This window comes from Trichosurus vulpecula, chromosome 3 (assembly GCF_011100635.1).
Source record: "Trichosurus vulpecula isolate mTriVul1 chromosome 3, mTriVul1.pri, whole genome shotgun sequence".
In the NCBI taxonomy this organism is placed as follows: domain Eukaryota; kingdom Metazoa; phylum Chordata; class Mammalia; order Diprotodontia; family Phalangeridae; genus Trichosurus; species Trichosurus vulpecula.
Genome location: NC_050575.1, coordinates 32262200 through 32274835, shown reverse-complemented (window position 1 = coordinate 32274835; position 12636 = coordinate 32262200). Strand labels below are relative to the sequence as shown.

Below are 12636 nucleotides of genomic sequence, written 5' to 3'. Positions count from 1 at the left end.
ATAAGGGAGAAATGACAGCTTTGACCACAGGCTTTTATTTTACTGGTTTGTGATACTGTGATGGGGTTCCTTCTGTGGACACAAGCCATCCTAATAGCACTATACATCATTATGACAAAGGTTAGAATTGGAGAAAACTTGAGCTGAAATGAAAGAATAGAATTTTGATTATTTTAACGGTTGAAAGTGACATTACCTTGGAGTCTTTATCGCTTGGCAAATTGCAAGCTGGAATGAAATTGCTTTAAAAATGTATCCAGAGATACTTTTCTACAGCTGTGATAAAGTCATTCAGTTGTATTTAGGAATGCATTTCTATCTACACCACTCTGAGATAGGCTTTGCACTGAGCTTAGAGGACAGAGCCCAGAGAGAGGACAGAGAAAAAGGGCTGCTTATCAGTTTCCTCAGCTTCAGAAGTGGAACATTTATCCAATGTGCATCTTGGCCTTTGTGTGATATGGTGGGAGGAAGGCTGGATTTGAAGTTATAAGGCCGAGGGTTGAATCCTGTCTTTGCAACTTTCTAGGTCGCCATGGGTAAATCACATCATCTTTCAGACCCTTAGCTTCTGAATCTGTAAAATGAAAGGATTGCATGGGATGGTTTCTTAGGATTTAGAGCTGGAAAGGACCTCAAAGGTCACCCAGTCTCACCCCCCTCTTTAATCCTCAGATCCCTCAATCCTAGGTTGAGCATATGGTGGTGTAATGGAAATGCCATTGGACTTGGAGTCAGAAAGGACTGAGTTTGCATCCTTCCCTGATGTTTTTACTAGCTGTGAGCACTCTAAGGCTTTGTTTCCTCACCTAAAAAACGTAGATGATGATATCACCTGTCTTAGACAGTTATCATGAGAATCAAATGGAAAATGTTTTGAAAATATTAATTGTATGTATACATGACAGATGCTATTTGTCTCTCTTCCTCACTCCCCACCCCTTAGAATGTAAGCTTCTTGTGCAAGGATTATTTCATTTATTTTATTTGTTTCCCTTGCACTTAGTACAGTGACTGGCACATAGTAGATTCTTAATGAATTCTTATTGATTGATTGATGATAATGCTTGCAAAAAATAAAATAAAAGGATGTCCCTCTATCTTCGTGAAGCTTAATTAATTGGGAATCCTGATTGTTTGATGGCCAGTGGGCTCCTGAGTCCATTATGTTTTTTTATGGATCATTAATACCTGGAAGGTCTAACATCTCTCCTTTCCCTGTGAGATGGTAGAAATGTGGCCTTCCCAGAAGCAGTCTCTGGTACTGCAAACAGATCAGAGGTTCAAGTGACCTTCCCCTGTCATGACTCTGTTGATCTCTTGGAGTTACAACTTGATAGTCTGGTTCTTAGAAAGTCATTTCCAAACTGTTGACTGCAGATGCCCATAATCCACATCTACTCTACCCTGGCATCTCCTCAGGGTGACAGGAAGGATATCTGAGAGCAGATGAGGGGGGTAGGGGTTTGCATGATTAAAAACAAAAGCTTTGAATAGTTGGGATCTAGGCTTTATTGTGTATAAATGTCTTACCCCCAAAAATCCATTAAAGAAAAACTCTGGACCATTTGGGGTCTTGGCTAATTTTTTGCCTCTTTTGTGTGTGTGTGTGTGTGTCTCTGTTTCATAGTCTTAGGCAAAAGAAGGGGAACATGGCCCACAAACACTGGACTGGAACTTCAAATGTAGTCAAGTGCAAACCTTGCACAGCTTCTGCACACACCAGCCTTGTCTGCGGCTCAGATGGCCACACCTACACCTCCAAGGTAAATGTCCTTTGTTCTTTACAGATCTTCTCCATTATCATTGTTATCATCAGTAAGCATTCTATAAAATGCTTCACAGCATTTGGGCTGAACCAAAAGAAGCTCTCCACTCCACATGTCCCCTTGTCAATAAATACATACACACATGTATGTGCATATCAACACATGGACACACATATGTCATCTTGCATCCTTGAATTTTATGTGTCTGTGACAGACACATGACAGACAAACAAATGTGGATAAGCCTACACAGGACAGCCAAGTAGGCCAGATGACAATATTACTTCACTTAGGTCAAAGCATCAGTGCCTTTGAGTGGCAGGGGACAAAGGGAGGGTAATAAATTTCAGTAGTGCAAATCAGAAAGAGTAACCATGATTATTATTCTGGGAATGGATACGAGCAATTCTTTGAGCCAGGAAAGCTTCAGAGAGGAGGTAGGATTTCAGAACTATTTACATGATGGGAAAGAGGCAGTCTGATTGCTATGGATCAGTATCTCTAGCCTGTGCTGCTGGTTTGTTGAAAGTGGGACTATGACTCACAGGAAAAGAAGACATCTCTCCTTGGGCTTAAGTGCTGCCATCTTTTATAGGACCATGCTTTTGGTTTTAAGGAAGAAAAAAAATGACAAATTTGTCAAGAATGGGAAGGGGCAGTAGGATCCGCAGATAGCCTTTTAAGTCCTTGAACTTCTCTGTCAGAAAGTTGGTGATCAGAGATGAGAGTCACTGTATGATAGTGGGACAAGTCAAAGAATCCACGGATGTTGAGGGAGAGGGAGTTTGGTCTAGGAAAGGGATCGTATAAGGAGTCATCAGTTCGTTGGTTGCTTTGTTCACCACTTATATTTAAATGTTTTACCTTGTAATGATGGAAGATTCAATGGGAGTGGAAGGAGTATACAATATTGCAATGTAAAAGACTAATAAAAAGTATCAATTTTAAATACACACATGTGTACAGAGTCTCATATGAGGCGTGATAGGGGTTATGTAAGGAAAAGCAGACAAAGATCCTTGTGTTTTGAATGAGATATCCTAGGATGTGGGTCTGCAACATAATTCACTATAATAATTACAACTCACATTGCTGTAGCATTCTAAGATTTGCAAAGCACTTCCCTTACAACAATGTCTTAAAATACATTAGTATAAGGATTTACTATTACTTAGTTGATAAATAAAGATGCTGGGAGTTTGAGGTTAAGGAACTTGGCCAGGAACATGACTGATAAATGCAAGATTCATTATTATAACTCAGACCTTCAGAGCCTGTCCAGCTAGAGTGTGCTACCTCTCAAAGAAGGTACTCACATCAAGGGGGATATCCTGGTAAGTTGACCTTTGCACAATTCTAGAAACTTCTAGCATCCAGTTGCCACCAATCTTCTCCAGGTTTCCTTGGAGTGACATATCTCACTTCTCCGCATATAATTACATATCCCACTGCTCCAAGCCCTGCTCCCCACCTCCCCCTCCTCATGTTTCAAGCAACATGTCAGAAGTTAAGGAAATATTGCTAGGTCATAACCTCCCTAGCCTCTGGTTAGCCACTATAGGCCTTTGGAGAGCCCTTACTGCCTGCAAATGGTAATATAATTCTGTGGCTGCATCCTCTCATTATTGATTTCATGTTGCATAGATCATATATTTTCTGTTCCCTTTAGTTATCACTTTGCTACTCTTGATTTTCACATATATCTGACAGAAGAGCAGTTCCATAAAATAGAGGGGTGTGACTTGGCCTTGGATTTTATCAGGAGCCTTGTTATGCTTCCAGGACTCAACTGAGCAATGAAAAAGATGGCTCCCCTCTCTGCAGAGTCAACATCTCCAAAATCACAGAATCATTGTGTGGTAGCCCCACGGTATGATTTCACCTGGCTACCATAGTTATCGCTGCCCACCAATGAGTCAAAATTATATGAAAGAAGAAAATTTCAATGGACATTAATTAAGGCTTCCTTCCTCAATTTCATACTTTTCTCTGGACAAGTGGTATGGAGCATGCCTCAGTCAAGGGGATGGACTGGGGTTGAGTGGAACAATCTAGTAGCTTCCTGTTTTAAATATTTGTTCTCAATAACTAGGCACTTTTCTCTGCTGTTGCTTCTTTCTGGGCCCACAAGTAAACTATTGTGGACCTCTGTGTCTATTATTGATTGTCTGTGGAGCTCCTGAGCTTAGGTAGATAGTAGTTTTTCTGAGAAAAGTTTGAAACTTGCTCAACATATATAAGGACTCAGCTAAGGTGGTAATGAAGAGAATGCTGAATTTGGAATGAGATCTGCATTTGGATCCTGGACCTGCCACTCACCAGCTGTAAACTTGTATGACTCATTTCCCCAATCAGGTCTCAAGTTCCTAATCTATATTAAAAAAAAAAAACTATACAAGGGTTAAATGAGATTACCTTTAAATTCTCCTTCAGCTGTCTGTGATCTTATGGTCTTTTATGATTCTTTTGCAAAAGTGTTATTCCTAAAACATAGATTTGACCATTTTATGGTTCTCCTCAATAAGCTCTACCCACTCCCTGTAGCTTCTAGGATTGAATAGAAACTCTTCTATTTGGCATTTAAAATCCCTCAAAACTTGTATCCAACCCACACTTCCAAGCTTATTTCATATTATTGCCTTGCCCACATGTAGTTCCATTGTGACAGCCACAGCGGCTATAGCTACTATTAATATGCCGGTGTAGTTCTGAATTGCAAAATAAAACAGGCTCTCTTCATGGAAGAGGAAACCAAAACATTTATTCAAACACCAGAAAGCCAAGTCCATCATAGCAACAAAGAAATCCATTATAGTAACCAAGAAGTCTATACACATTACCAGTGCAGAGAGCATGGACATCCCTAAGCCTTCCCTCTGTTAGGGGCTTCCCAAAAATGAACTCCCTTAAGCAAAATCACTCCCTCTCTCACTCATGCCAGTTCCTCTGCCTCCTCTCTCTTTCCCAGTTCTGACTGCTCTATCTCACTTCCTGCTCCACCCATTTGGCAAGCTCCTCCCACCACAGGATCCTGTGACTCAGACTTCCACGTGACTCAGACTCATGTGACTCAGGCAGGTCACATGGACTTATTAATGAATGGAAAGATCTTCCCATTGCATTAACAATACACCAAACCGGCCTTCTTGCTGTTGCCCAGGCGTAACATTATACCTCTATGGTACAGTAGAAATCGAAAATGACTCTGGAGTCAAATGGACACAAGTTAAAATTCTGTCTCTGATACTTACTAGCTGTGTGGCCTTGGACAAGTACCTTAACGTCCCTGAGCCTCAGTTTTCAAAATGATACAGCTATACTAGATGCCCTTTGGGGTCTATGATCCTATATTCTCACATCACTCTGCCATTGTAGGCTGTCTCCCCCATACTGAAATGTACTCCATTATTTAGAATCCTAAGCTTCTTTCTAAGCCCCAGGTGTAATCTTCTATGTGAATTCTTACTGATTCCCCCTTAGGTGATGATACCTCCTTGCTTTCTCAGTGAAATTATCTCATATTTACTTTGTTTATACCTGTGTATATTTACATGCACCCCTGTTAATTTCCCCATGCAATGTCAACTTCTTCAAGGCATGGACTGTTTCATTTTTGTCTTTGAATTACCCAGTGCCTGGCTTTATAAATGCTCATTGATTAATTGATTCAAAACATTACAAGAAAGAACACAGATTTAGGAGTCAGATTCTATGCCATTCTGCCATTGACTTCTTGTGTGACCTTGGTCAACTCATTTCTCTTCTCTGTGCTTCATTTTTCCAATATTTAAAATGAATTGGTTGGATTAAATGATCCCTAAGATCCCTTCTAGATTTATAGGCATTGCTATTACTTTCTGAAAAGACTTTTCGCCATTTCAGAATGATCTGGCATATGTTGTTTTTTTTTAAAAATAAAATTAAAATAAATTTTTTTCAACTAATGAGGATTTACTTTCACTTCTTTCCATCTTCCTTCATTGGGAAAAAAGAAAAGAAAAACAAAACTCAAAACTCAAGTATAGTCAAGTGTAACAAATTCCCAAATTAGTTAAGTGTAACAACAATGTAGCTTGCCACTACTGTGGCTGTGTAAGACCAACAACACCAGCAGGCAGAAGGGCTGCAAACATAGGTTCTTTGATCTGCTTTTCTAAAGAAAGCAACTTTAAGGGGTTAACAATCTCACTTTAATCAAATACACATTTATCATTCACTTAGTTCAGGGTGAAAAGCCAGTACCTCGAACTGCAGAGCAAATACAAATAGAAATTACAAACAGAAAATATCAATAGATCAAAAGTACAATTCAACAGACAGGCTTTGTCTGATCAAGACATCACATGTATAGTTACTAAAAAAAAGACGCACCAATATCTGGGTTTTCTTCAAAGCGAGGGGGCTTCAGTGGCTACCCAGAGTCTCCACACCAACACTCTTCCAGTGAATGAGAGCCTGGAACAAAATACTAACCTCTGAGTTTATATACCCTTCTCAAGGTCAAAGGGCATCACAACCATGCCACTCAAAACCATGTGAACTAGGCTTTCTTGTTCCTTAAGCACGTCATCAAAGACTCCCAGATTTAATCAGAGAAACAAAGGCACTTGATTACTTCAGTGCTCCAAAAGGGAAAACAATAAAAAAGTCCCACCTTAGTTACCAATACAGTCAGGTCCACACACATACACCCTCACACAAATATGTATATATGTATATGTATGTATATATATGCTTATGTCTCAATCTGTACTTAACAGTCCTTCACCTCCTTCTCAGAAGGTGGGTAATATGCTTCATTATCAGTCCTCCGGAATCTTGTTTGGTCATCAAATTGGTAGAGTTACATCTCTAAAAATTATTTCTCCTTTTAATATTATTACTGTGTAAATTGTTCTTTTGTATAAACTTCAGTCTGTATCAGTTTATGTAAATTTTCCCAGGTTTCTCTGAAGTCATTCTTTTTATCACTTCCTAAGGCACATTAGCATTTTATTACATTCATAGATCAGAATTTGTTCAGCTATTCTCAAATGATGAACATCCTTTTATTTTCTAGTTTTTTGACACTACAAAAAGACCTGCTCTAAAGATTTTTGTCCTTATAGGAACTTAACTTCTTTCTTTATTCCTCCCAGTTACTCCCCTCACTAATTTCCTGTTACCTACTCCTCCACCTACCTCACCCCCACACCAGAAACGGTCACACCCTTGATCTTGTCATCACTTACGAATGTTCCACTTCCTTGATCAAGAACTCTGAAATTCCTTTATGTGATCACAATCTGCTGTTATTCTACCTCTCCCCCTGCCTTGAAAACACTAACCCTGTTCTTTGTCCTCATCCCAGCCTCCAATTCTACCCTGTCTTCTCCAGCAGATTGCTCCTTCTTTCATCCTTACTCTCTCACTAATCTTAGATCTTTCCTTGTATACTGGCTCTTTCCTTACTCTCCAAAAACAAAACCATGTCTCTTTTATCCTCAAAAAAAAAAAAAAAACCTCTCATTTTGGATGTCCAACCCAATAGCTATCATCCTATATTTCTCCTTCTGTTTGTAGCTAAACTACTTGAGAAAACCATCAACAACAAGTGCCTCCACTTCCTTTTCTCTCACTCTCTTCTTAAAACTCTGTACAGTCTGCCTTCTAACCTCATCATTCAACTGCCACCTCTCTATCCAAAGTTACCAATAATCTCTTCATCGATAAATCTAAATTGTCTCTTCTGAATATTCATCTTTCTTGGCCTCTTTGCAGCCTTTGCTATTATCAGTCACCTTTTCCTGGCTCCCTTCCTGTCTGTTGGACTGCTCCTACTCTATCCTTTACTGGATCTTCATCCAGGTTATTCCTGCTAACCCTTGATATTGTGTGTCCTCCATAAACTCTTTAATATGAGTCTCCCCTGAATTCTGTCCCAGGCACTCTTCTCTCTTTCTGTTGTTTCATTTGGTGATCTCATTGGCTCCCATGGATTCAATTATCCTCTCTATGCAGATGATTTTCAAATCTTATTTGTCCAGCCCTCACCTCTCTCTTGACCCCTAGAACTGGATACTCATAGACATCTGAAACTCAGCATGTCCAAACCTGAGCTCATTATCTTTCCCCTCAAACCCTTCTGTTTTCTTAATTTCCCTGTTACTGTGTAAAGAACAACCATTCAGGTTCACAACCTAAGTATTATCCTCAACTCCTCACTTTCAAGACCTTTATATGCAATCAGTTAGCAAATCCTATCAATTCTGATTTGGCAACTTTTATAAGCCCTCCTTTGACAGTGTCCCCAGTATGGTTATTGCCTTACACCTGGACTATTGCAACAGCCTAGTCTTCTGATTGCTGTCCTTGCCCAATCAAATTTCCTCCTACTCTAATCCATCTTGCAATCAGCTATTAAAATGATTTCCTAAAGTACAGGTTTCACCATTTCATCTTCCTACCCCCACCACCTATTCAGGTAACTCCAGAAGCTCCCTATTTCCTCTAAGATTAAATATAAAATCTTCTTTCTGTCTTTTAAAGCCCTTCATAACCTGGCCTTCTCCTACCTTCCTGTCCTTGTTATGCTCACTCTCCTGAAGTACTCTACGATCTAGTGACACTCGCTTCCTTGCTCTTCCTTGAACAAGACACTATCTCACAACTCTATGCAATTTTTATTGGCTTTCCCCCATGCCTGGAATTCTCTTCCTCTTCGTCTCCATCTCCTGGCTTCCCTGACTTCTTTCACATTTGAACTAAAATGTCACCTTTTACAAGAAGCCTTTCCTCATCCCTCTTAATGTCAGTTAATTATCTCCTTAATTTGTTTGTACATAGTTGTTTGCATATTGTTTCCTCCATTGGACTGTGAACTTCAGGAGAGCAGAGACTCTTTGTTGCCTTTTTTTTTACCCTAATATCCCCAGGGCTTTTTACAGTGTCTGGCACATAGAAAGTGTTTAATGAATGCATGTTGACCTGAATTAACTTTGATCTGTGCGAGATTTTCACAGGGTCACAAGACATCTACAATTTAGAGCCTTTTTTTTTGGCATGGTTCCAAAAGTGTTTTCTAGAATAATTCCATGTGTTATGTACATTGTTGATACTCATTAAGTTTTCATTGAATGTGGAAGGAATGAATTCTGAATCCAAGATCAGTAATAAAACCATTAAATTGGCATGGAGCATATTGTACCTCAGATTCTGCAGAAACATTTCTACTTGTCTTTGGCCTGGCAAGTGTTTTTTGAATGCCAGCTTCATATGATTCTGGGCCTGCCAGAAGCAGCAGTAGTTTTGTCAGATGCAGGTGGGAACACTGTCAGTAGCTTGAAAATTTTTTTTTCCAGGAAAGTCTGCTGCTGACCACTCATGATCTCTGGTGAAGCAGCTTCTTTCGGTGTTTCTCATTTATGAGCCAGGAATGAGCTGTGCAGGTTGGCCACAAGTTACCTCTTTCACTGATTTCCTGTCTCTCAGAACGTAAGAGCTCCTTGTTCCCCTGGTCAAAGTTATTATAAAGCTTTTTGCTTCAGGCACACTGGAGACAAGCATGAGGGAGGAGGTGGATGATGGCCCATTGCAGGAACTTGGGCTTTGGTCTTTTATTGGCGAACTAAGGTCAATGTCTTGGGGAACAATGTTCCGGCCAATTTGGGGCTTGAGTTTCTCAGTTCCAGGCATCATCTAGTGCCCCATTCTTTTCTAAGAGCTTCCTCAGAGCAAAAGATAATTCAGAAATCATGAAAAGAGACAGCTAGGTGGCATAGTGGATAGAGTACCAGCCCTGGAGTCAGGTGGACCTGAGTTCAAATCCAGCCTCAGATATTTACTAGCTGTATAACCCTGGGCAAGTCACAACCCTAATTTCCTCAAAGGAAAATAAACAGAAATAAAAATCAAGAAGAACCTCCACCCATGTTCACTTTGGCCCCAGGAGTGCTGATATATCAATCACTCTGATTTCATAATCATTATTGGTGTGCAAAATAATAACAATGTTCTCTCAATTTCCTTTTGTATCTGTCTTCTGTACATTGATACATTTGTATCTGTCTTCTACCCAGATACATTATATGGTTGTCATGAGTCCCTTTGTAAATCTTAAAAGCATTTTATCAAGCTGAATTACTATAAAAATAATTATTGCTATAATTATTACTTGTCCAAAAAAATTAAAGCACTATTACCTGTCTTGATTCATTTGAACTTGCAAAAAGCCTTCTCCCGCACTTTACAGGTAACAAAAACAAAGGTTCAAAGAAGCTCCATAGACACACAGAAAATCAGTGTTAGTTAAGGGCTAGAACCCTGGTCTCCCAACTTCCATCCTTGTGCTCTATATATTAAATTATTTGAGGGTTTTTTTAAAAGATTTGTTTGAAAACTTTAAAGGCTGCCTGGTGAGGGCTAGAGTTTTGATCTCTGCCTTCTACCTTGAAGGATCTTCTGAAGGATATTTCCCTTTTCTAAGAGGAATGAAACTACTGACACTCAAAGGGAACATTCAATCCACATGTAATCAGTGTGAAATTCCCTTCTTCTCTTCAGTCTGTCATGGGGTTCTCCTACATCACCTTCCTGAGTTGACATTTTGATTCATGTGTAGTCTATTGTGTTTCAATCAACACTTTCAAACCCACACCTTGATGATGTCAGCTGTATAATTAAATTCCCTTTGCCTTTTTTTCCCTGAATCTTAGTTTTTGAAGTAGCTCATATACAGCAGTCCTCTTGAGCTAATGACACCTTACACACACATAAGGCTATTGGGACCTTGATAGATGCTTGGTAAAAGTGAACTGAAGACGTGACCCTTCAAATAGTTATTCTCCAGCCAGGAAGCCTACTACACCATGCCCTGTAGTTATCTAAGCTTTTTAGTAGTCACTAGAGCTTATTTCAATTGTTGAGTGGTACAGAGAGGGCTATTTCCAACCTTGGCATTAGGATCCTGGCTGTCAAACTGTAAGGAATTATAGAAGTCCTCTAGTCCAGTTCCCTCAATTTATAGATGAGGAAACTGGAAATTTGTAAGGGTAAGTGACTTGCCCAAGGTTATACAAGTAATAAGTATGAGAGGTAGGATTTCAATTTGAATTTGAATTTATGTCCTTTGCATGTTAAGTGGTGCAGTGGATACAGTGGTGGGCTTGGAGTCAGGAAGACGTATCTTTCTGAGCTCACATCTGGCCTCAGATACCTACTGTCTGACCCTGGACAAGCTGCTTAACTCTGTTTGCCTCCATTTCCTCATCTGTACAATGAGCTGGAGAAGGAAATGGCAAACCACTCCAGTATCTTTGCCAAGAAAAACCCCAAATGGGGTCACGAAGAGTCAGACAGGACTGAAAAGTATTGAGTCAAACCTTTGACTCCAGAGCTGGTGTTCTTTTCACAATACCATAATGCCTCCGCAGTATCAAAGGGCAAGTCTTTTCTCCCTTATGCATACTTAACTTGTGACTCAGTCATTACCTCTGAGGCCCTTTCTGTACAAAGCTGTTCCCATAGAAAGGAGTTCAGCTCATTCTGTCACACCCATTCCCTATACTGACTCCTTGAGTCTCCTTTCAGAGTCTTGTAACTGGAGCTGCTCAAATTTAGACTGAATAATGTTTATTAAATTGAATTGTACTCCCTAATTGTATAAATTATGCTCGAAATGAATTGAGAAATCACTCGAATTTAGATCTTGTCAAGTAACATTAAGGGCTATGCAGCCTGGTTTCATGGAAAGACTGTTAGCTGTGTGACCTTGGACAGACCACCTTTCATCTCTGGGCTTTAGTTTGCTGTAACATCAACTAAGTTGGGACTTTCTTACTGTTTTAAAATGACTAAGTGTCTTTGAGTCTTACCAGGTGCTAAGCCCCAGGCCCAAACCCCTATTAGGTGCTAAACCTATGTGGGTGTGAATTGGTAACTAAGGTGAGGCCCCAGGGTCCTAAGGGAAGGTGCTAACTCCAGAGCCAATCATAGGAGCCTAAGTTCTGGTCACTCAGATGACATTTGATGACATCTGAAACTGTATATAAAACAAGGAAAGACAGAGCCGTTTGCTTAGGGTGCTCACTCTTGGTGGCGTGCTGATGTGGAGACTCCAGGCAGCTGTGGTTAAGAGCCCTCCAGCTTGCCCCGATATAGGAGTTGGTTTTCTTGGTAACTATGAATTGTATTTGGTCTGTTTATAATTTGTTTGTATTTGCTCTGAAGTTCAGGGTGCTGGCTTTTCCCCCTGAACTAAGTGAGTGATATTTGTATGCTGGATTAAAATAAGCTCGTTAACCCCTTAATGTTGCTTTCCGTAGTAAAGCAGATCAAAAGAACCTATGCTGGTGGGGTTCTTGTTGTTGGGCTTCTGTTGGTTTTTCACCCCTGTAGCAGCTGTTAGCCAAACTGTTGAAACATTTGCTCATCTTTAAAATGAGGGGTTTGGGCCAGATAATCTCTAAGGTCTCTCCTGGCTCCAAAACTATGATCCTTCAGAGGGAAGCTTCTACATGGGGAATCTGAATCTTTTTCCCTGCTTCCAAAGGCTCAGGGTTTCCTATTTCTGAAAATCTCCAAAGGAAGGAAAAAACAAAACCAAACCAACTGCTCTCAGATCCTTCATTCTTCTTATTTATTCCCTTGGCTCAGGTGAGGGCAGCTTCTTCTCTCTGGTCCTCATTTCTCCTCATAAGCAGCACCAACCTGTTTGAAAATGAGGTGGCTTTTCTATGCTAGTAGCAAGAAGTCTCATAAGAAGCAGGGAAATTCAGCAAAGCATCCACTTTCTCTTCTGGTATAAATCTGTCTGCTGATAACTGGAAACCAAAGAGCCCCAAATATACATGCATTCACATGCCACCCTCCCCCAACATTTAACTCTTTA

General features: G+C 40.1%; 1 protein-coding gene across 1 annotated transcript in view; it reads left to right on the top strand.

Annotated features, from left to right (window-relative positions):
• SPOCK1 (SPARC (osteonectin), cwcv and kazal like domains proteoglycan 1) overlaps positions 1 to 12636 on the top strand; it is a 781029-nt gene that overhangs the window by 541719 nt on the left and 226674 nt on the right. The window contains exon 5 of the mRNA XM_036751616.1: positions 1631 to 1766. Coding sequence (XP_036607511.1) covers positions 1631 to 1766 — 136 coding nt within the window. The remainder of the gene's footprint in view (positions 1 to 1630; positions 1767 to 12636) is intronic.